A 25,931-nucleotide genomic window follows, 5' to 3' on the forward strand; every position below is an offset into this window, starting at 1 on the left:
AATAGGACAGACGGAGCTTGTGGTAGGATCACAACTGTTGTGTATTTCCACTTCTGACTACAATTAGGAAGAATATGAAGCCACTAAGGATTCACTGAACAGTACAGAGGAACTCAGCATGTCAAGCATCATATGAACAAGGAAAAGAATTGTTGACATTTTGGATTGAAACCTCCATCAAGATTCAGATTTAATGGAACGATTCCATGTTTGAGGATCTTCAGTTTTGAAACTTTGGCTGCAGAAATTGGTACTCTTTTCCTCTGATCATACATATACTCGAAATGGCAAATTATTAGATGGTTTAGGACCAGAAGCTGAAGAATTAAATCATAAGGGCAAATGCAACAAAGGGATGTGTGAAAAGTTTTATATTATCCCCCGAAGTTTTATGTTAATCATTGTTCTTTTTAGTCCATAAATATAATGAGGCATTGCAATTGATCCACATTGCTGTTACTGATGTTGCACACTGTTACATGTCAGTGATTAAACTCACCATAGGCTTCAATGTGACAGCACATATTTTGATTGATTCAGCAGTAGTTTGTCCTGCCTTCTTGCTTCTGAGACAACATACTGCAGGCACTGAAAAGATGCCATCAAAGTTGTCTCTGAAAGCATAAGTGAAGCAACATCAGCATCTTTTCCTAAGCCAACATTTCAAGTATTCAAATGGCTTTGTTGGGGAAGCCACATTCAATACCAAATCCCAAAATAGGCACACTCAGGCTTTATCCTAGAAAGAGAGCATTTTCAAGGACTATTCATCTCATGTTGTTGATATTTATTGCTTATTTATTTTTATTATTTTTTATGTTTGTATTTGCACAATTTATTGTCTTTTACACATTGGTTATTTGTTTGTCCAGCTGGATGTGGTCTTTCATTGATTCTATTATTTTTTTGTATTTTCTATGAATGCCTGCAAGAAAATAAATCTCAGGGTTGTATATGGTAGCATATATGTACATTGATAATAAATTTACTTTGAATTTTGACAGGAAAAGATGTGCTCAAATCCTCTTTGGAGAAATGCAACATGCCCATGAAGTTCTGGGAAGCTGGCCCGTGGCTGTTCACAGTGGAAAAGCATTCAAGATGCCACTGGGAATCTCATGTTTGTGCAAGGGTAGATGAAAGTCTAATGTAAAAGTGGAAAGTGTGCACTATTTCACAAACAAACCAACTGCCTGTCTGCCAGCTTCTGCTGTAAACGTTTATGGTTCTATTATAGGCCTCATCAGCCACTCTAGAACACTAGGTTTGGAGTAGAAGCAAGTCACCAAGTTACTGCTTGAGCCAAATTCTGAAATGGAGGTTGGTTCGTAGTGACGTAGTTGTGGTTGGACCTCAAATGCTGCCCAGAGAAATCCCTGCAGTGAAATTTTGGAACAGAAATGCTTAGCTTTTCACAATCAAAGTGATCAGGTCACTGAAACATTAGCAGTAAGTCTGCTTCTCACTCCCCAACTGTCTGAATGCTGATTATTTCCAGCATTCAGTTTTTATTTCCATCTTTTTTTGAACAACAATCTTTTATTCTCTATTCTCATTTAACTAGTGCTTCTTGACATACCACTCATGCAACTGTGTCATTTTCATCTTGCCACTGGAATTTAATTTGTGTTTCTGTTTGGAACCAAAATGTAGCAATGACTGGAGTGTGTCAGTTATTGCAAAAAAAACCAAACTAAGCTTTAGCAAGCTGATTGTGGATGAGCAATTACTGCCTTCCATTATTTTGAAGATGTTCTAACATAGACAGCTGCTGTGGTAATTAGTTGGATTTGACTTTTCCTGCTTTTTTATGGACAGATTGAGTATATGTAATTTTCTGGCGAAATTGAAACATTCCAGTTAAAATACTGGTTTGTAATCCACAAGCATAATCTGAGGATGTTGATGCACTAGCCCAAATTCCAATAGAAAGCTGGGGACTTTATTTCACTTCTAGAATAAAAGATTGGTAAAAGTAATGGTAACTATAAAGTTTCTAGAATAGGAGGTTAACAGGAATGTTAACTTTGAAGCCGCTGGATAATTGCAAATTCATCTGCTTCATAGAAGGAAAATTGTCACTATCCAATTCTAGACAATGTTTTCAGCACCATAACCTAAACGTTGGTAGGACCCAGAGCTTAGTTTTGGACAGATGGGGTCTATGCAAAGGAAGTACCAGTAAAAGATCCAATCTGGTACACATTTTCATGAGGAAGGTTTTGCACAAAAGTTGGCCAAAATGCTAAAGTTGATGTTAAAATACAGTATCAGAGTATAGTCAAGCAAACAGTGACACACAGCCAAACCATCTCCTAGATGGTTTAGTTAAGAAAATCCCATAGTTACTAACAGTGTTATCTGTAATAAATAGTTGGTTTTCTTAAAATTCAGGCTGGTAACAGATTCAACAAAAAGGCAAAGCTGTAACATTTTAAGATAATCCAACTTTGACCCAAGAAAGATAGAATAATATATTCATAAGATATAGGAACAGAATTAGGCATTTGGCCCATTCTGATCCATTTCCCTCTCAGCCCCCACCTCCTGGCTTCCCTCTGTATCCTTTCATGCCCTGACTAAACTGTAATCCATCAAACTAAATATACCCAATGATTTGGCCTCCACAGCTGTCTAAGCAACAAATTCCACAGGCTCACTACTCTCTGGCTAAAGAAATTCCTCTTCATCTCCATTCCAAAAGGACACCCTGCTATTCTGAGGCTGTATCCTCTGGTCTTAGACTCCCCCATCACGGGAAACATCCTCTCCACATCCACAATCAAGGCTTTTCAACATTCAAAAGGTTTTAATGAGATTCACTCCATTCAAGTATCTTCATATCAACTGCAAACTTGGCCACAAAGCCATCTATTCTGTCACCAAATTATTGACAGTAATAAAAAAAGTGGTCACAACATAGACCTCTGTAGAACACTCATTGACAGCCAACCAGAAAAGGCTCTATTTATTCCCACGCTTTGCCTCCTGCCAATCAGCCACTGCTCCATCTGTGCAATTATCTTTCCTGTAATACCATGGGTCCTTAACTTGTTAAGCTTCCTCATGTGTGGCACATTGTCAAAGGCCATCTGAAAATCCAAGTACATAACATCCTCTATTTCTCCTTTGTATCCCCTTGTTATTTATTCAATGAATTTCAAGAGATCTGTCAGGCAAGATTTTCCCTTAAGGAAACCAAGCTGACTTCGGCCTATTTTATCACGCATCTCCAAGTTCCCCGAAACCACTTCCTTAACAATTGATTCCAACATCTTCCCAACCACAAAGGTCAGACTAACTGGCCTGTAATTTCCCTTCTCGAAGAGTGTAGTGACATTTGCAATTTTTGAGTCCTCTGGAACCATGCCAGAAACCATTGATTATTGGAAGATCATAACTAATGCCTCCACAATCTTTTAAGCCACCTCTTCCAGAAAACCTGGGGTACATACCATCTGGTTCAGATGACGTATTTACCTTTAGAGCTTCCAGTTTCCCAAGCACCTTCTCCTGAGTAATGGCATATTCTCACACATCTGCTCCCTGACGCTTTTGGACTTCCAACATACTGCTAGTGTCTTTCACAGTGAAGGCTGATGTAAAGTACTTATTCGGTTCATCCAGCATTTCCTTGTCCACCATCATTTTCCAACAGTCCATTATTTACTCTCAGAACTCTTTTACACTTTGTATATCTAATCAAACTTATTTACCCTTTTTATTGTTGGCTAGCCTATCATCGTAATCAATCTTTTCCTTCTTTATGACTCTTTTAGCTGTCTTCACTAATTTTTGCTCTATTATATATCCCCTCTTTGGCTTTTATGTTGGCTTTAGGTCAACCACTGTTGTATCATTCTGCCTTGAGTACTTCTTCTTTGGGATGTACCTATCCTACGCCTTCGAAATTGCTCCCAGAGACTCCAGACATTGCTGCTCTACCATCATCCCTGCTAGTGTTTCCTACTTTAGCCAGCTCCTCTCACGTGCCTCTGTAATTACCTTTACGCCACTGTAATACAGATATATCTAACTTTATTTTTTCCTTCTCAAATTACAGGGTGAATTCTATCCTATTATGGTCACAAACCCCTAAGGGTTCCTTTCACTTAAGCTCTCTAATCAGTTTCTGTTCACCAAACAACACCTAATCCAGAATATATGATCCCCTCGTGGGCTTAACCACAAACTGCTATAAAAAGCTGTCTCATAGGCATTCTCTGGGATCCAGCAGCAACCTGACTTTTCCAATGTGCCTACAAATTGAAATCCCCCATGACTATTGACATTGGGATTGGCCTGTTGACGCACATTTCTTATCTCCTATTATAATTTGTAGACATCTTTACTACTATTTGATCTCTATATAAACTCCCATCTGTATATAACTTCCCAAAACAATTCTACAGTTTTCAATGTTATCTCACCTCTTTTAAATGATCTGAATCATTTTTACCAACAGTGCCACCCATCTTCACAGTTTAGCTGCCTGTCCTTTCAATACAATGTGTATCCTTGGACATTAAACTCCCATCAATAATCTTCTTTGAGCCACATTCAGGGTGCCCACAATGTCATACAATTGAATCTATAACGGTGTTACAAGTTTATCTACCTTATTCCATATATATTGTGCATTCAAATATAGAATCTTCATTCATCATCCTTTCTGATTTTATCCCCCCTTTACATTGCAGTTCATCACTGCAATTTTACCCAATCAGCCTTTCACAGCTAGCAGTCTCATTACACACTACCTGTTTGTAAACCAAGTACCCCATCATCAGCCCCATCACAATGGTTCCAATCATCCAGAAAAATTAGTTTAAACCCTCCCGAACAGCTTTAGCAAACCTGCTTATAAGACCACAAGATATAGGAGTAGAAGGCGGCCATTTAGCCCATCAAGTCTGCTCCGCCATCCCCAATCCCCTGCCTTCTCCCCATTTTCTTTGATGCCCTGGTTAATCAAGGACCTATTTATTTCTGCCTTAAATGCACCCAATGGCTTGGCCTCCACAGCCCCTTGTGGCAACAGATTTCATACCTTCTGACTAAAGTAATTTCTTCACATCTCTGTTCTAAATGGACATCCTTCAATCCTGAAGTCGTGCCCTCTTGTTCTGGACTCCCCTACCATGGAAAATAACTTTGCCATATCTAATCTGTTCAGGCCTTGTAACATTTGGAATGTTTCTATGAGATTTCCCCTTCATTCTCCTTAACTCCAGGGAATACAGCCCAAGAGCTGTCAGAGCTTCTTCATACAGTAACCCTTTCATTCCTGGAATCATTCTCATGAATCTTTTCTGAACCCTCCCCAATGTCAGTATATTCTTTCTAAAATTAGGAGCCCAAAACTGCACACAATACTCCAAGTGTGGTCTCACAAGTGCCTTATAGAACCTCAACATCACATCCCTGCTCTTATATTCTATACCTCTAGAAATGAATGCCAACATTGCATTCGCCTTCTTCACCACCAACTCAACCTGGAGGTTAACCTTTAGGGTATCCTGCATAAGGACTCCCCAGTCCCTTTGCATCTCTGTATTTTGAATTCTCTCCCCATCTAAATAATATTCTGCCCATTTATTTCTTCCAGCAAAGAGCATGACCATACACTTTCCAACATTGTACTTCATTTGCCATTTCTTTGCCCATTCCTCTAAATTATATCTAAGTCTTTCTGCAGGCTCTTTGTTTCCTTAACACTACCCACTCTTCCACCTAACTTGGTATCATTGGCAAATTTAGCCACAAATCCATTAATCCCATGCTCCAAATCATTGACATACATCATAAAAAGCAGCGGTTCCAACACTGACCCCAGTGGAACTCCACTGGTAACTGGCAGCCAGCCAGAATAGGATCCCTTTATTCTCACACTGTTTTCTGCCTATCAATGTTCCACCCGTGCTAGTAACTCCCCTGTAATTCCATGGGATCTTATCTTGCTAAGCAGCCTCATGTGTGGTACCTTGTCAAAAGCCTTCTGAAAATCCAAGTACACCACGTTTACTGCATCTTCTTTGTCTACCCTGCTTGTAATTTCCTCAAAAAATTGTGGTAGGTTACTTTCCTTTCTGGAAACCATGCTGGCTTTGGCCCATCTTGTCACTGTGCCTTCAGGTACTCTGTGATCTCATCCCTAACAATCGATTCCAACAGCTTCCCAACCACTGGTAACAGGCCTGTAATTTCCTTTCTGCTGCCTCCCACCCTTCTTAAATAGTGGAGTAACATTTGCAATTTTCCCGTCATCTGGTACAATGCCAGAATCTATTGATGTGTGAAAGATCATTGTGAATGCCTCCACAAACTCTCCAGCTACCTCCTTCAGACCCAGAGGGTAGATTCTATTAGGTCCAGATTTATCCACTCTCAGACCATTAAGCTTTCTGAGCACCTTCTCAGTTGTAATTCTCACTGTACATACTTCACTTCCCTGATACTCCTGAATGTCTGGTATACTGCAGATATCTTCCACTGTGAAGACAGATGCAAAATACGCATTCAGTTCCTCTGCCATCTCTGCATGTCTCATTTCAAAATCTCCAGCATCATTTTCTATTGGTCCTTTATCTATCCCAACTCTCTGTTACCCTTTATATACTGAAAACGCTTTTAGTATCTTCTTTGATATTCATCGCCAGTTTCCTTTCATAATTCATCTTTTCCATCCTAATGCCCTTCTTAGTTTCCTTTTGCTAGTATTTAAAAGCTTCCCAATCCTTTCTTCCCACTAGCTTTGGCTTCCTAGTATACCCTCTCTTTTGCTATAATTTTGGCACTGACTTCACTTGTCAGCCCTAGTAGTGCCCTCCTTCCCTTTGAAAATTCCTTCTTATTTGGAATATATCTATCTTGCATTTCCCTCTTATTTTTTTGCAGAAACTCCAGCCATTTCTGCTCTGCTGTCTTTCCTGCTAGTGTCCCTTTCCAGTCAACTTTGGCCAGTTCCTTTTTGAAGCCATTATAATTTCCTTTATTCCACTGAAATACCGACACATTGGATTTTAGTTTCTCCTTCTCAAATTTCAAAGTAAACTCGATCATATTGTGATCACTGTACACTAAGGGTTCCTTAACCTTAAGCTCTCTCATCACCTCTGGATCATTGCACAACACCCAATCCACCACAGCTGATCCCCTGGTGGGCACAACAAGCTGTGCTAAAAAGCCATCCCTTAGGCATTCTACAAATTCTCTCTAAGTCCAGTACTAGCCATGTTTTCCCAATCCACTTTCATGTCAAAAGCCCCAATGATGATCATGACATTGCTCTTCTGACACGCCTTTTCTATCTCCTTCTGTAGTTTATAATTCACATCCTGGCTGCTGTTTGGAAGTCTATATACAACTGCCATTAAGGTCCTTTTACACTAGTCATTTCTTATACACAGGGCTACACCAACCCCTCTACCTACTTGCCTAACTTTCTGATACACCATAAATCCTTGGACATTCAGCTCCCAACGGTAGCCATCCTTTAGCCAAGTTTCAGAGATGGCTGCAATGTCATACTTGCCAAACTGTAGCTAAATTTCAAGATCATCTATTTTATTTCTTATGCTGCGTGCATACAAACATAACATTTTCAGTCCATTCAAATAACATTTTGCTTGCAAGGATATTGCCCCCCCCCCCCTCAGGTTCACGTGAAATCCACCCCCTTTTTTTTTTAGAGGTTATGCCTTCCCGAGAAGATAACCCAATAATCCAAAAATGTGAACCCCTACCCCTGATATCATTTCCTCAGCCACACATTCATCTGCCAAATCATCCTTTTCTTACCTTCACTGATGCAAGGCTTACTACCCTGGATGTCCTGCTTTTCAGCTTTCTGTCTAACTCTCTAAAATTTCTCAGGACCTCCTCACCTTTCCGATGTCATTTGATGCCAATATGTACCAAGACTTCTGGCTGCTCACCCTCCTACTTCATAATGCCATGGATCCAAACTGAGACATACCTGATCCTGGCACCTGGGAGGCAACATAGTACTCGGGTGTCTCTGTCGGGTCCACAAAATTTTGCCTCTATTCATCAAACTATAGAGTCTTCTAACACTACTGCAGTCCTCTTCTCTTCTGAGCCACAGTAACAGAGGCATAACACTACAGCTCCCATGGTAGGTCATTTGCTCAACAGTATCCAAAGTGGTATACTTATTATTGAAGTGCATGGCCATAGGGGTGCTCTGCACTGCCTTCCTTCTCTTGACAGTCACCCAATTACCTGCCTCCTGCAACCTAGGGATAACTACCTCCCTGTAGCTCCTATCTGCCACTTGCTCAGTATCCCATATGAGCGAAAGGTCATTGAACTGAAACTGGAATTCCTCCACACATTCTGAGGAGCTTCAGCTTAGTGCACCTGGTGCAGATGTGGTTATCTGGGAGCCTGGAAGTCTCCCAGAATTCCCAGATCTCACACCCAGAACAAAACACTGCCCCTGGAGCCACAGCACTAAATGTGCCCTAACAAATGAGGAATGAAAAATAAACAGCAAGAAGAAACTTACCAGATACTTACCTCACCCAAGCCTGATCAGACAAATTCACTCCAACACCATACCCTGCTTTACACTTATTCGTCTTTTATGAATTCTATTCACTGATTGGGCGCAATCCAATTTCAAAAACAGCTGCCTTTTAAAAACTTCAGCCTTGGACCCAAATGGAGTCACTGCTTCTCCTCATTCTCCCGCTCACAGATTAGGAGCCATCCAATTCCATATTTTCTATATGTTAATGCACTGGAGTACGAGACTGCAAAGGAATGAGTTTGCTGGAATTTGAATGGTTTAGAGTTGGCATTCAAGATATTCAGGTGACGTTTCACAATATTAAGAATAACACAGAATCAGGTTTATTAGCTTAGCAGGAGCAGTTCAATGCAAAACATAATATAGAAGGAAAAAAGGTAAAAATAAATAAGTCAATTACAGTATACGTATATTGAATATATAAAAAATCATGCAAAAACAAATGATATATATTAAAAAAGTGAGGTAGTGTTCATATGTTCAATGCCCATTTAGGAATCAGATGGCAGAGGGGAAGAAGCTGTTCATGAATCACTGAGCGTGTGCCTTCAGGGTTCTGTACCTCTTACCTGATGGTAACAATGGGAAAGGGGCATGCCCTGGGTGCTGGGAGTACTTAATAATGGATGTTACCTTTTTGAGACACCACTCCTTGAAGGTGTGTGTCCTGGGTACTTTGTTGGCTAGTACCCAAGATAGAGCTGACTAAATTTATGATTCTCTGCAGTTTCTTTCGGTCCTGTGCAGCAGTACCCCATACCAGCCAGGATGCAGCTATTCAGAACACTCTCCATTGTACATCTATATAAGCTTTTGAGTGTTTTAGTTGACATACCAAATCTCTTCAAACTCCTAATGAAGTATAGTCCATCTGGTCTTCTTTATAGCTGCATCGATAGGTTGGAACCAGGTTATGTCGTGAGATCTTGAAAGCCAGGAATTTGAAGCTGCTCACTCTCTCCACTTCAATGAGCTTTGATTTGTGTTTCTTCATCCACAAACAGCTCTTTCATCTTACAGACGTTGAGTGCAAGTTTGTTGCTACTAGACCACTCCACTAGTTGGTATATCTTGCTCCTATTGGCCCTCTCAACTCCATCTGAGATTCTACCAACAAGGTCAAGAAAGATCTTAAGATCAAGAAAAAATTTCCACTGGTTAGAATGTTAAAAGTAAATGGAATTTTTTAAAAAATAAACTCAGATGTAAAGTTAGGAAATATATTCAAAAGTTGAAGAAATTTGAAACCTGTTTTCACAAATGTTAATTGATGCCAAGTCAATTGCCAACTTGAAAACTGAGCAACACACACAAAACACTGGAGGAACTCAACAAGTCAGGCAGATACTCCCTGAAATGTTGGCAGTTTATTCTCCTCCACAGATGTTGTCTGACTTGTCAACTTCCTCCAGAATTTTTTTGGTGTTGCTCAAGATTCCCAGTATCCGCATAATCTCAGATTTTTGAAGTCTGAGATTAGTTTGATAACTAAAAAGGTTAAAAAAAAAGAGTATCAAGGGGAATGGGTAACAAAGATGTACATAATGACAGGCAGAGAATATCTCTCCTCCAATGAATATATTCCAGTTCTGAACAGACTTGTGGGGCCAGGTGGCCTGCTGCTGCACCTATTTTGCACACTTAATTGGAAATCACTATAGTTTTCCCATTACTGAGATCACAGAAGTGTCCACTAAGTTTGCAAAAAAAAGGACATTCTGCAATTTTTGGAAATTAATTTCTACTGAAACATGGTATTCCATAACTATTAGTGGTTAAAAATTTTATTTTTCATTTTCTTGAATAGATATACAAAATAGAGAGATTTAAAACAAGATGGGCCAAACATGAGAGAATGTGATGGGCTGAAGAGGCAGTTTCTATGTTGTATAATTCTGATAGTTGTTATTGATTGGTCTAAATCACAAGAAGCATGATAGCTGTAACTAACAATGTTAGATGAAGTTGAGACTGAATTTCTCTAACAGCCAGGGTAGGCTAGGAACTTTTCGCTACGACATTTGTTGAGGCCTCTGGATTTTCAGATTCTGGGACATTATCATTATTTTCCCAGTGAGATGTCCAAAAACAAACACTTGCTAGTGGAGGCATCAAGCTTCAACTTACAGTATATTAATTTGTCCATTTTAAATATTGACTACAACTTGGTTTTGTAAGTTTAATTTCCTATTCCTATTTCCTATTTTATTTAGAGCTATAAATGTGATATTTGTATTATTTTACTGAATCTAGGGAAAGAGAATGCCAAGGCATCTGTCCATACCTCAAGGGTACAGGAAGTAACGTGTTTGGAAGCAGAGGATGTGGGCAAAGTCCTTAATGGGTATTTTATATTGGAATTCTCCAAGGAGAACATAGAAGATAGTGAGATCAGTGCTGAGCATACTAATGTGCTAGGGCATTTTGAGGTAAAGAACAAGATGGTGATAGGTCTTTTGAAGAACATTAGGGTGAATAACACCCTAGGGTTTGATGGCATATTTCCCAGATTAAAGAGAGAGCAAAGGTTGAGATTGCTGGGATTTTGGCCAAAATATATGTGTCCTCACCTGCTACAGGCAAAATCCTGAAGGACTGGCAAATAGATAATGTTCTTTTGTTCAAGAAGCAAAATAGGCACAATCCCACAAATTATAATGGAGCAGGTTTCAGGTCAGTGATATGGAAGTTGTTAGAAGATTCGTATTGACAGAATTTATGAGCATTTGGAACAGCATGGCATAATGGATACATTTAGGGCAAAACACAACTTCTAAACTTGACTGAGTTTTTCAAGGAGGTGACAAAGGCTTTTCATGAAGGTAATGGTCTGAGTTGATCAGCCCCAAACTTTTCAAATGTCTAGATGTGGTGGTAAGCATACATGTACACAAAGCAACTTAATCCTAATTTATGATAATAAAATACAAAGTACAGATAAACCACACAATATACAATGTAGTAAGTCACAAGGATTTCAGGGCTCACAATGCTTAGTCACCATTTGATTGTCACTGTCGTCGGGGAACTCCGAATTCCAACTCACTTGTGAATCCACCCCTAGGTCCCAGGCATCGATTGCGATTTCCAATCTGGGCAAAGTCCAAAGAGCCCAGGGAGAATCTCTTTGATCATTTGTTCTCATGCCATTAACTCAGCCTGGTTTCTTTCAGTTAAGCAACACACATGCTCATTAACAGTGTTGAGCATATCCTTAGAAATCAATTAGACCAGGCATGGGCAAACTACGGCCCGTTAAGCTTTTTAATCCGGCCCGCAGAACTTGATGAATTATCATGTATTTCCATACAATGTTACATTAGGCTGTTACATATCCATTGTCATATATTGTACTTGTATAAATAAGCAAACCACCTTCATACAAGGACAGAAAACAGAGCAAAGTGAGTATACTTATTATTCACTAAGTTATAGGTCAATGTATTTGGTGAGTATGTTTCTGGCTTCAGTTTTGTTGCCGCCTGTTCTGAAATTGTTAGGTTGTGTTCAAGAAAACAATGAAATGGTGTGCTGCCGTTTGACAGCGTTTTCAGATTTCTCCGGTCACCCCATCCACACTGATCTGCCCAAGTGGCGATTTCAAAATTACACACCCTGGACAGCATTTCTGAAAAGCTCTGGTTTTGGGGGACGAAAATGCCATTTTAGTGTGGATGGAGGGAAGAGAAAAAGCTTCGGTTACGGATTTATCTGGTATAGTGTGGACTTAGCCTTAGTCTGTCTTCTTCCTCTTTCCTTTCCTATCCTGATGAAGGGTCTTGACATGAAATGTCAAATGTTTATTCCTCCCCAGAGATGCTGCCTGACCTGCTAAGTTTCTCCAGCATTTTGTATGCGGTGCAATATAGATCAGTTACAGATATAGGCAGAGAAGTGACAGATGGAGATGTGAAAATTTGTACTTTGCGAAAACAAACACAAAGGAAAGTACACAGCTAGTGACAGGACCCCTACAGCACTGATGTACTGTGAGTCTTAGGCTCTAACTACATAGCTTCCTTAAATTAGCTGTACGTCAATAATAGTGGTAAAGAAGGTATATTGGCATACTCACAATTATTATTCAGTGCCTTTGAGATCAAGAGTCAAGGAAATCATGTAGCTACGTTAAAATACTGATTAGGTCACAACAGGAGTAATCACATTTAATTATAGTGTTCCATTAAAGGAAGGATTTGGATGCTTTGGAAAGGATGCAGAAAATGCCTACCAGGATACTGCCTGGATGTGCTATAAGGAGCGAGTGGAAAAACTAAACTAATCCCTTCTATCTGCACAATTTTTATCCCACCATTTTATGCATATTCATGTGTCTATCCAAGAGCCCCTTAAATGCCTCCACCACCACATCTAGCAGTGTATTTAGCAAACTGTGTAAAAGAATGCTTGTTCCACGCAGCTCTTTTAAACTTCCCATCCCATCTTAAATGCATGTTTCTTGATATTACACATTTTGATCCTGGGGAAAACACTCTGGCTGTCGATTATCTGTCTCTCGTAATTTTATAAACCTCTATCAGGAATCCTTTTAGCCTCCACTGCCTCAGACAACAACCAGACCAACATCATGGGCTGAAGGGCCTGTTTCGTTACTGTGCAATGTTTCATGTATTAGGTAAAATAAAATAACGATCAAATCTAAAGCTCAAAAGAAGCCAACTCAGTATCGCCTAATTCTCTGGGGTAACTCCTTTCCTAAATTGTTGCTTCTCTCCATTCAGCTACTTCCTTATCCATTCCATGGATTAACCTAAAATTCCAAAGGCTGCGAATTAGTAAAGTGTAGGTTATTCTACTTACACAAAGGGGTAATACGATGGGGCAAAATTTTCAGGGGATTGTAATAATGTACAGGGTATCAGAGGCAATTTTTTTTCTGTACACAGAGTGGTGGGTGCACGGAACACCCCACCAGCATGGTGATAGAGGCAAATACATTAGTTATCTAAGGCAGTTCTGGATAGGGACATGAAGGATAGAAAAATGGAGGGTTAATTTATGAGGGAAGGATTAGATTGATCTTGATGTAAATTAAAAGGTTACCACAACATTGTGGGCAAAGTTCTAAGGACAGTATCTGTCAAAATTGTAATCTCTTCCTATGGAATTCAAGGCCTTCTCAAATAAGTGTTGTTTATTCCAGACACTTCAACTAATTTTGCATATTTAGATTTTGATCTCCTTTTTAACATTGTGATTATATTTTGGAGATGGTCACATTCTTTGTAGTGAGCTCTCTTATACTATAAATTAATTGAAATAAAATTACTTTATTTCCAGATCCTTAATGAACATGACATACACAGGAAGAGGATTTTGCAAGAAGTTCAGTGAAAGTGAGCTTAACTCAGCAAAGTACACAAAAAAGAAAATACATTACCCAAGATAACTGGGTAATAGTTTCTATTGTAAGTTTGATATTATTTCAGCTGATTGATTGATTTCTAGATATCCAGCTGAATAAACCTACAGCAAGACCAAAGTTTGGTTTAAGTCATTGGTGGGCTGGAAATTTTGAGGTCTTTTCCATTTGTAAAACCCGTAACATTTAAGAATTCATAACAAACTAAAAAAACAAATTAGAACTATATTTTGTGACATTGAGAAAAATGAGGAGTGATCTTGTTGGTACACAAAACCCCAATGGCACAGTGGGATAAATGTTGCAATATTTCCATTGGTAGATTTTTAAATAAAGGAACAGAATAATAAGGAAAAGGTTATTTAAAAATTAGTGTACAGTAACTTCTCCATGCAGAGGGTTGAATCTCTGACAATGTCTAAGTGAGAGGTTTGTGGAAGTTAAATCATTAGGTATTAAAGAGAATTATGTATGTTTTGGATGATTAAGGAGTAAGGGTTATGTATAACTATCACCAGTTGTTGTCTGGGACAGATTGACTACGCAGAGCAAGAGCTTGCCTTTTCAAAAGCAGACTTGTAAGACCAACTGTCCTTCTAGTGGTGCTATTTTATTGTGTAATTAATCAGGAATGGCCAGACATTTTCTCTTAAGATTGCAGAAGTGGTCACAACGCCTACTGAAATGGACAACATGCAATTTTAGGAAATTTAGCTTATGTTCTTTAGCAGAATATTTGTGAAACTTTATTTATCACAAAAGTGATGTTAGCATTCAAAATCCGCATAAACAAATATACAACATCCGTAATACTTCGGTTGCTCCTCAAAAACGAAGGTTGTTGCACATCTCTATTGTGATAGTTAATACCCATCATCTCCAGAATAATACACTAATTCTGAAGAAAGTGTCAGTTTTACTTGCACATAGTGGTGAGTACAATGGTCGGTTTCAATTTAGCAGCAGTATTTTCCTTGAATTCTCCCTAAAAGCCTGAGCAAAAAGGGCGTACATCAGAGAATGTTCCCAATTGGTTGGATATACTTCCTCTGGGTGGGGCTGAAGATTTTCAAGTTAATTTATCCTTAAACTAAATAGAGAAAATAAGCATTGACGATTATGTGTTTTTCCTAGTCGAAATCAAATCACATTTATTTTTATTAAATCTTACATCGTATCACTCAATTTAACTTGTTAACCCGGTCGCGCGCCAGCTTCTCATAGAATTGGCGTGAAACGACACGTCACAAGTCTTCGCGCGCACACAAAAAAAACCTGACGTTTTATTAAAGTGTAAATACGAATCATTGCATGCGGTGAGGGGATGGGCTGGGATTTGACCTTTTCCTGGTAAAATAAAGGGGACGCTTGTCGGCTAAGCTGACAGACAGTGATACCTTCCGAGTGCGATGTCGGAACAACCATACCTTTTTACCTGTCACTCAAAGGGGGGAAAAAAAAACACAAGACGCCTCCATCCAGTAGTTTTCCACCTGACAGGCAGAAGCAAAACTCGTGGCCATTAAAAAAAAGAGGCGGGGATGACGATAATGTTTGGGGAAAAAAAGTAATTTGCACCGTGATCACCTCCTTGGTTGCTGGTGCGCCGCACGTGACGGGGGCGCGTCTCACTGACTGCCTGGGTCGCCGATGCGAGTTCAAGAGCCGAGCTGCTGCGAGGGAACAGGCTGTCGGGGTTCACGTATAAACTGCCTTCGGAGACCACGACAGCGCCGCGGGAATCAGTGGGAACTAGGCAGTCCCTTATGTCCCGTAAATCCAGCAGTAATGAGTACATCCTGAACGATCTGGGAGGGTTGAGGAAGGTCGAGCGAGAGGAGGGGCAGAGGGAGGAAGTGGTCGGCGAGCGCAGGCTGTTTAAAGCGCTCGGCGACAGCAGCGGCAACAACAGGAGGCAGTTCGCGGCCATGGCAACTGGCGCCGGGGCCGAGTACGAGCGGGCGGCGCGCCATCAGTTCCAAGACAGCGGCACCCCGAAATTCGTCTACATCCTGTCCGCCTTCGCCGCGCTGGGGGGCTTCTTATTCGGCTACGACACCGGCGTAGTATCGGGAGCCCTACTGCTGCTCAAGAAGGAGTTCGCTCTGAACGAGCTGTGGCAAGAGCTGGTGGTCTCCGCTACCGTGGGGGCGGCTGCCATCTCGGCGCTGAGCGGCGGCTTCTTCAACGACCGTTTCGGCCGCAAACCCTGCATCCTCTTCTCGAGTTTTCTCTTCATGGTGGGGGCCGTGGTGATGACGGTGGCCAACGACCGGTACACCCTGTTGGCTGGACGTGTCGTGGTGGGGCTGGGCATCGGTAAGCGCCGCGCGCAGTCCAACCGTTGAGCCGGCGGAATGTGGGAGGGTTTCAGACGCGAACACTTACCACAGAGAAGTCGGACTGAGAAACGGCTCTCCCCTCAGAAGGTGAGGGCTGTATCGTGGGCTATAGCCGCAGGCTGATCTCGACGACCCCATACATTTTCCCTATCAACCGGCCGGGAGCATACCGGGCGGGGCCTCGGTCTGTTTAAAAGGGCCGCGTCACGCAACGTCCAACGTCATGACGTTACAGCGCCCTTTTTATCCATTAACATACAATTCCCTGGTGGTCGCCTGTGAAAAAGATCCTCATAACGAATGTAGAACACGACTCGGGGGTGAATATTGATTTTAATGGAGATTGTGTTTTTCCCCTAGTAGTTCAAACAAACAAGACCACCCCTTGCGTGCTTGAATAATTCTGATTTTAGTTCAGCTGCGTTTCTTTTCACCTCTTGATCGTTGAGTACATTTTAGCATGTTAATGTCGAATAAATTGTTCCTAATGGCCATATGTACCGAGGCACAGTGAGCAACTTTGATTTGGATGCTATCCAAACAGATCAATTCATCAGTGGATTGAAGTGATAGAAGGGGAAAACAATAACAGAATATATTACAGTTGCAGGAGTGTGTGCAGTGTGGGTGAGTAGACAATAAGGTGCAAGACGAGATATATTGTGAGGTCAAGAGTACATCTTATTGAGCTAGGTAAATGTTCAGTAGTCTGATAACAGCAGGATAGAAGCTGTCTTTGATACTACTGCTGTCATTGATACTATGTGCTTTCAGGCTTCTGTACCTTCAGCTTGATAGAGGGAGGCAAAGATGGAATGATTGATTGGATTGGTTCAACCATGACATCGGCTACTTTACTGAGGTAGTAAGAAGTGTAGACAGTATCCACGGAGGTGAGGCTTCTGTAATGTGTTGAGCTGTGTCCACAATCCACTGCTGTTTCTCGTTTCAGCTGCCATACCAAACTGATTTGCATCCAGGAAGGATGATTTAATTATATGGCATCTGTAAACACTGGTGATGTTCAAGGGGAGCAAACCAAATGTTTTCAGCCTTCTGCAGAAGTTGAGGTGCTGCATTTTTTGGACATGGTGTTTATTTACATAGTTGGATCAGGATAGGTAATTGTTTCTGTTCACTGCTGGGAACCTGAAACTTCCAATTCCTCTTGATTTCGGTACTGTTGATGTAAACAAGAGCAAGTACAGCTCATTTTCCTTCCCCATCCACCCCTCCCCCCCCCCCCCCCCACCCACACTGCACCAAAGTCAATGGCTGGCTCAATTCAACACGTACAAACAGGCTGGATGAACTCAGCAGGTTGGGCAGCATCCGTTGAAAGGAGCAGTCAATGTTTCAGGCCGAGACCCTTCGTCAGGACTGGTTGGCTGGCTGGCTCTTTTTGTTTGCTGATATTGAGAGAAATGTTGGCGTGACACCATGTTACTAAGCTATCTTCTTTCAAAGTGCCGCCCTGTCGTTATTTGACTTTTGCCCCATTATGGTGGTGTTACCTGCAAATTTGTAGATGGAATTGGAGCAGAATATGGCCACACAGTCATTAGTGTATATGGAATAAAGTTGTGGGCTGGGGATTCGACCTGGAGCACCACCATTGATTATTATTGTCTATTGATCATGAAGGTAAGGATCCAGTTGCAAAAGGGAGATGTTGAGCCCTGGATCTCAGAGTTTGAGTTTGCTTGGAATTGATAATAAAGCTGGATAAGTAGTCATTAAACTGTAGTCTAAAATGGGTGTCCTTAATGGCCAAATCTTCCAGAGATGATTGTAGTGCTTGGGAGATGGCTCTGCCATGGACCTGTTTTGGTGCTTTTGGTGGGAATGCTGCCTGGCTACATTTTGTAGACTGCTTAGCATGTAATTCCTGCTGCAGCTGATGGCTGGTCTAGGACTCTATTTTGGACAGGTATCGTTTTGATATCCTTTATAGTTTTTCGAGTTTTATAATTAGATTTTAGAAGGTTGGATCCTTATTTGTTATATCGGTCAAGGTAACCCAATTTGAATGCTGCTAACCTGGACTTCACGAGGGAGTGGATATCCTGCTTCATCCATGGCTTCTGGTTTGGCAACAGTCAGTTTCACCTCTTTGATGCATACTCCTGATGCATACCTCCTACTTCTGCTGAGTCTTTGAACATGGACCAGTCTATTGACACAAAGCAGTCACGTAGACGCGCATCTATTGGATCATTGCATTTTGGTTTCTGTTTATATGCAAGGAGGAGGTGCACAGCCTGGTGGTCTGATTTACCAGTGTGGGCAGGGGATGGAGCAGTAGGCATCTTTGTTTGTGTAGTAATGGCCAGAGATGTTAGGGGTCCCTACTGGGACAACATACATGTTGGTCATATTGAAGTTGAACTGGTTGAAGTCAATGGCAATAATGAAGACAGCATCAGCATATGCTGTTGATCGTTGCCTGGGGTGGAATGTTGACTGACTTCAAGGTAGCTGAAGTGAGCTCCCATGGCAGGTGGTGTGTGTGGCACTGAGTACAAGTGCGAGCTGAAGTGCCTCCATGGAGTTGCAATTCCTAAAGATTAACTGTATTCCAAAAGAAAGGTTCACTTGATTCTGGGCCACTACTGCCACAAATGTTCATCATTTCTTGTGTCTAGTAATTGCAGTGCTATGCGATAGATAATATGCACATTATTAACCACCCAGATACCTTCCTTTTCATTTAGAGCTCACCAGCTAGAAGGACAAGGACAGCAGAGACACAATGTATCAAATTACAATGGGAAAATGTTTTGCATGCAATCTTTACAGATCATTTCACCACATTAGTACATTGAGGGAGTGCCAGGGAAAGGCAACTGAAGAATAAAGTGTTATGGTTACAGAGAAAATGCAGGCAGACAACAAGGCCATGAGGAGGTACTGTAGATCTTTTTTATGAGATCTGTTCAGTATACCTAAAATAGATGGATAGAAACTTTACTTTCAGGTTTTTCATATCTTCTGCCTGATGGGAGGGGAGAGAAAAGAGAATGAGAGAACATGGCTTTATGCAGATTCAAACCATGTCATGAACCAAATTAACTATCATCACTTGAGACGTAGCTTCTGACTTGGTAAATTCTTGTACTGTAGTGTAGTGGGAGAACCTTTACATCGGGTGTACAATATTTCAACACAATTGGATGTTGCCTTTTCCACCTCAGCACTGCGGAGGAACTAAATGCTGCTGTTACCGTTGATATTGACATCATAGGATAACCAAACTGAACAATTGTGATTATTGTGTAACATGTATATGACTTTTGCCGGTAGTGTAATGGAATCCACACCAGACTTCGAGGAGAGTGGTCCGGGGTTTGAATCTGGCTGGCTTCTTGCATGCTTTCCATTCGTGCTGGGTTGAGCATTGAACAAGTAACTCAGCATTATAAAAACAGGCAAAATGCTAGAGAAACACCAAGGTTGCCACCTGATGTGCCAGTGAGGCTTGGGAGGATATCATCATTATTATTATTATTATTATTATGTATATGACAGGACATTTATTGACAGTATCATTTAATCCCAATGCCTTGTGAAGCTAACACCATTAACATACTCAATTTGATAACAAGGAGCAAGGGGTGTTATCTGTTACAAGCAAAGGTGTGGCAGAATGGATCCTCAATACTCGGGACCCCCCCCCGGAGTGTCGAGGATGATGTATATAAAATCATGAGGTAGATAACCAGTCTTTTCTCAGAGCAAGAAGCCTATAGCTATGACATCAATTTTTAGGCAATAAGGGAAAATTGTCAAACGGACTACGAACAACATTTTTACACAAAGCTGTGTTTATTCCAACAAGCTACCAGAGGAAACTGTAGAGACAGGTACGACTACAATTATATATGACAGATATGTCGATGCTAAAGGTTTATAGTGATATGGGACTAGCTTGGAAAGAAATCTTCATTGGCGTAGATGAATTGGGCCGAAGTGTCTTTTTCTGTGCTGTTTAACTCTATGATTCTGTGACTGTGAAACTGCTCACATGAAAATAACAGCAGGAATATTAGTTGTACTGATGAGACACCGTGTCAGTGACTTCTTTTGAAACTTTATTTATTAAATTGTGATTGTGAAATAATAGTTTAACGAATGCTCCCAGTCTAATTATCCTTTAATTTGGAATTATTGTGTTTTGTAGCTGCAATCAAGAAATCCCCTTTCTCAGGAATTCAAACTTGCATGCTTGTATCTCTTTTTGTCCAATTATTCATCATTATTAATCAATGTTTATTTACTGATTTAAATCATATTTGTAGACATAAATATCCAAATCAAATACTCATTGCAGTATTGTGGATATAGGGTGCAGTTGAAATTTTGGAATGATTGACTGTGGCAATTTGACATTAGTCTGCCACTTGAAATCATGGCTGATTGCAGTTTGTAGAGGTTTTTGGCAAAGCTATTGATCTCAGATTTAAACACTTTATCCACTAAAAGTAGCTCAGAGTTGCCAATTTAACATTCCCTGCATATTGGAGTGTTTCCTAACTTTATCCCTAAAGGTCTAGTTCAAAATTTATTTTTAGACAGTTCCAATCTCTACATACTACAGAAAGACTGTGCATCTGGTGATCGGGTTGTGTGTAATTTAATTAAGTATGTTATTATTCTGGCATGCTTCATTCCATCCAAGGCTAGTATATCTTTGTTAGTGTTGTGTCCAGTACTCTCTGAATTACTTCAGGAGTGGTTAAACCTAGGATTTGTAACCCTGCAGTTAGACTTGTAACTCCCTTTTACCTTTTTTGAACTCTACTATTTAGATTTTCATTCTATCTGTCTAGGACAGTTTAATATCATGGTATGTGGACTCAAAGGGCTTTTTTTTTTTTTGGACCATTTTACTATTTGGAAATCTTCTGTTGTATGCTTTCAGTTTGGGAGGGAAACAGCCCACATTTACTGTCTGCATGTTTTCTGGATCATCACTACTTTCATCCTGACAGTTGGAGCCCTGTGCATTAACCTCTTTCTATTTCTCTTGTTGCTCAGCTTCATAGCCAAATCAACTAATCAACCAGATCCTTAACCTCATTCTCCTGCTTTCTCTCTGATGTCTTTTTACATCCTTACTAATTAAGAACCTATCAACCCCTGCTTTAACTATACCCAATGACTTGGCCTCCACAGCCGTCTGTGGCAATTAATTCTACAGATTTGCTACCCTCTGGCTAAAGAAATTCCTCTTCATCTCTGTGGTAAAGGGATGTCCTACTCTAAGGCAGCACTTTCTGGACCTAGACTCTACCACTAATTTGAACATCCTCTTCACACTCACTGGAAACCAGCACTGTATTCCTTATTTCCTCCCCCTCTCTGTTTTCTGCAGGGATTGCTCCGTACACAATTCCCTTCTCCATTTGTCCCTTCCCACTGTTCTCCCTTCTGTCACTTATCCTGGCAAGCGGAGCAAGTACTACACCTCTCTCACTGCCATTCAGGGCCCCAAACAGTTCTTCTAGGTGAGGTGACACTTCACAGATACTGTTTCTGGTGCCCTTGGTGTGGCCTCCTGTATATCGGGGAGATCCAACGCAGATTGAGAGACTGCTTCACCGAGCACAGGCACTCTGTATGCCAGAAAAAGCAGAATCTACCAATGGCCACCATTTCAGTTCCACTTCCCATTCCATTATGTCTATCCATGGCCGCCTCCATGTCATGAGGAGGCCATACTCAGGTTGGAGGAATAACACCTTTTATTCCGTCTGGGTAGCCTCCAACCTGATGGCATGACACTGATTTCTCCAACTTCCTGTAATGGTTGCTGCCCACCATTCTCCATCCCCTTTTCCATCTCTCACCTTATCTCTTTGCCTGCCCGTCACCTCCCTCTAGTGCTCTCCCCCCCCCCCAATACTTTTCTTCCATGGCCTTCTGTCCTCTGCTATCAGACTCCCCTTTCTCCAGCCCTTTCACCAATCAACTTCCCAGCTCTTTACTTCATCTCTCTCCTTCAGGATTCACCAATCTCCTTGTGTTTCCCTTTCCCCTCTCCCCAGTTTTTAAATCTACTCTTCAGATTTTTAAATCCAGTCCTGCTGAAGGGTATCGGCCCAAAACATTGACTGTATTCTTTTTCATAGATGCTGCCTGGCCTACTGAGTTCTTCCAGCATTTTGTGTGTGCGCTGATCTGTAGACACATTAGTTCACTACAGTGTTCTTTCAGTATCTCCTCAATTGCCTAGTGCAATTGGTCTTGATTGATATTATTTCTTCTGCAGCACTTCTGAATCCCTTTGAAAATTATCAGTGGCCCAGCCCCTTCCTGCTTTGTCACTTAGAATGACATGTGGTTCCAAATTTATCACAATAGTATCTAGATATATTTTTCTTGACTCTTTGTTGCTTTTTGACATTTGGTATTGGATGAACCAGTGTTTCTTCTGTTAAACTTTGAAAATTGAAATCTCTGCCATAAATCAAGAAACTGCCACGGAGATATTTTTGTACTTGAACTGTTGGTTGATTCTCTGTCACCTTGCATTGCCAGCAAAATAAGAGATTAAATGACCTCTGCTCAGAATTCAGCCAACTGGCACCTTGTGAATATGATTTATCCTTATTTCTTTTTTCTGCAAACTGAATGTTCTTCACCATTTAAGAGTAGATAAGCAGCACTAGCATCACTTCGACATGTGCTATTGGCTGTCATGGAAATTTGGTTGAATATGCTGTAATCATTTTGTAGATATAAGTATTGTCATTCTGGAAGTATTTCAATTTTGGAAAATGATGTAATATTTTCAGACATCCCTCCCAGATGTTCTGGGAGTCTCCTGCATATTGATAGCGGCTCTCTAACGCTTGCAAATTATATACAATACCCAGAAATCGATTTTTTTTTTAGAGAGAGCGCGCCATGGCAGAGTGTTCCAAAAATGGAAAATATAAAATGTGCTTCACCCCAGACTACACTAAAGTGTACCCCTGTGTAATAGGGGTAAAAAATAATGACAGTGTTGCTCGCTGCACTGTTTGCAACAGTGACTTTTCTATTGTCCATGGTGGGTTAAATGACAGTTGTGTTTAATAGGTGTCATTTGTTCATTAGCATAGCTAACATAATTTAAGCTAGCTGGCTAGCTGCTAAGGAGCTGCTCTATTGCAGACATCCCACCTCTCCCGGAAGTTCCAGGAGTCTCCCGCAAATTGATGGTGCTACCTCCCTGAAATGAGTTTTTACAGGGTGGGATGTCTGTATTTTGGAGTTAATGTCTGTTATGTTGTAGGTATTATTTGACACTATGGGCTAAGTGTTAGTGCCATTAAACACATTTTGGTATCAATGAACTTGAATTGTGTGCTAGCTCTAGTTGAAACCGGCTTGCAATGCAGTTGTAATTTGACATTTTTAATAGATTGATAATGGTTAGGATATTTTCCACATATACACACTGACTTACTGACTTACAGGTTTTAATGTTTGAATTGTCCAAAATAGTGCTGTTGGTTAGAAATATTTCACTTTGCAGTCGAATGTCTGGTTTTATGTTGATAAGCCTGAGGGCCCACTACTAAGTGCAACCAAAGTACTTTTTGTTTTGATAGTGAAGCACCTGTTGATCATTTTGTTTGCTATTGTTTCTCAGTCAGTGGAAGGCAGTTTATTAAAAGTTGGTTTAAAAAAAGATGTACAGCCTTGTAATTCAGTGGAGACTTCAGAAGAAATTATTGTAAAGTCGAAGTATGAATATTGTCAGTAGCTGCTGTAACGAATGGAGATGTTATTTGCTCTCTCGAATCATGTACTTTCTAACAGAGCTGGTTTGAATGCTTTATAATTAAAATAATTGGCATTCTTGTGATTATCCAATACTATTTGGTGTATTGCTATGATATACAATATTTTACCTTTCTCTTGAATATTTCCCAAGAGTCCCTAATTACTGAGAATTGCTGGAAAACAAAATATCTTAATTTATAATAACAAGTGCATGAATAAATTTTTTTCAACGTGTACTTTATAGTATTAATACGAGCTGGGACACTTGTGACAGTGAAATCCCTACTCTTCAAAGAACTCCTGAGAAAGCATTTGTCTATAGTCTAGTATGAAGTTGAAACTGATGATCTAATTTACATTTGCTATGTTCTCAGCAGCAATTCAGTGCTCTGTAATCATTTGTGACTGGATTACACGGATGTTCCTTAGCTGCTTTTGCGTAATTTGTTTAATCTGTTTACATATTTGATGTTTGATTTGAATATGCATTAATCTACAAATAGAATTGTGCCCAGCTGCCGAGTTAATGTAATATGTAAAGAAACAATTTGTTTTGGGAACAGGTTTATACTGGGTGAGGCCCTTCATTGTTTGGGGTTGACCGTGTATGTTGCATCTCAGCTGTATGTGCACACTAGGGCAATACAATATGGAGAGCAGGCTGTTGCCCATGCAGCGGGTTCCCCTCTCCATGCAGCTGATGAATCCATAGGAACGGCAGAGACCAATATATTTTGGTACCAATGGTGCCATAGGAGTTGCATTTAACTCAGCATAGGACTGGATTTTTCCTTGGAGTTTACTCCTCCAGCCTTCTGCATGAGTGGGTGTAGCTGCAAAGCAACAGAGGTTTGAGATCAATGTTTTCCAGATGAGTTGCCAAGCATGACTAAATGAGTCCCATCTGCCTGGAGCGACTGATTCTGAGGTGCCAGTAACCCGCTTTTGTGCCATCTCCAGTTAGGAGGTTTACAGTAGGTGCAGGAAAACAGATTCAGATGAAGCAAATAAAGTAGGTCAAGATGAGGTTTTTAAAGGCAGAATGAAATAAGCAGGTATTTACAGTTGGATTTCAGTCTGCAGTTAAGTCAACTGAATGCATTGTCACCAGTGGTAGGATGAATGGAATTGGGATTTTTGGAAATTTCAAAGTCTTGCTTCCCTTTTTGTGGAGTTAGAAGTGAAGTAAGCTTAATGAGAGACATGGGTTTTGAGTATGATGTGGCAGAATTGTGGACAGGTTGTACTTTATAAAGATGGGAGGTTCATGACCAATAATTGGGTATTGATCAAGTATCATGATGCCATCTCGCAAAAATGTTGGGATGAAATAGGGACTTGTTATTCTACAATAACACCTGAATCCTGAGAGTAAATACATAAATCATTGTCTTGGAATTTCTTAATTCAATGCAGCTTTTTTCAGAACTATAATGAAAATATTCCGTGATAGAACAAATGAGCTCATACAAATGTGTATAATGCATATTGAGTGAAAACAAACCTAGTACAATGCTTACCGAGAGCTTTTTTTTTGAAGGGGGCGGGAAAAGAAATTAGGCCATGTCAAACCTTCCTGTTCTCTTCTGGGGGGGAAAAAAACTGCACCACCTACTTGTAGATTTGTGCCTTTGGGTGGGGTCAGTTGCAGTTGCAACATTTATGTACTGTGCCAATGGGTGCTGCTTTGATAGTTTCATTGAAGAAATTAAAGGGGTTAAAGAGTAATTTCGATGTTGCTGACACGCCAGAGGATGCAGTGTTAATTATACACTGTTTTCTGAACATGCTAGACATTGTTCTTGAAATTGCTAGACCAAGGCTTAAATAAAGAACTGCCTGATGAGACAATGTCCTAACGCAGAAGTAAACGGGAACT

General features: G+C 40.5%; 1 protein-coding gene and 1 long non-coding RNA gene across 6 annotated transcripts in view; one reads left to right on the plus strand and one right to left on the minus strand.

Moving 5' to 3' along the window:
- Positions 1-11,450: 11,450 nt before the first annotated feature.
- LOC132403830 (uncharacterized) lies at positions 11,451-16,762 on the minus strand. Its single transcript, XR_009515365.1, has 2 exons — positions 16,326-16,762; positions 11,451-15,027 (listed from the first exon to the last, which is right to left on the minus strand). It is a non-coding gene; the product is annotated as an uncharacterized LOC132403830 (long non-coding RNA).
- The window catches only part of LOC132403828 (proton myo-inositol cotransporter-like), a 207,505-nt gene continuing 196,634 nt past the window's right edge, over positions 15,061-25,931 (plus strand). For 2 of the 5 annotated variants that reach the window (XM_059987542.1, XM_059987543.1), the window contains exon 1: positions 15,062-16,256. In XM_059987542.1, coding sequence (XP_059843525.1) covers positions 15,704-16,256 — 553 coding nt within the window. In that variant the 5' untranslated portion in view covers positions 15,062-15,703. Of the gene's footprint in view, positions 16,257-25,931 lie in introns of all 5 variants that reach the window. The other 3 variants (XM_059987544.1, XM_059987545.1, XM_059987547.1) reach the window with 2 other exon arrangements.

The sequence above is a fragment of the Hypanus sabinus genome, chromosome 13, assembly GCF_030144855.1.
Source record: "Hypanus sabinus isolate sHypSab1 chromosome 13, sHypSab1.hap1, whole genome shotgun sequence".
Classification (NCBI taxonomy): domain Eukaryota; kingdom Metazoa; phylum Chordata; class Chondrichthyes; order Myliobatiformes; family Dasyatidae; genus Hypanus; species Hypanus sabinus.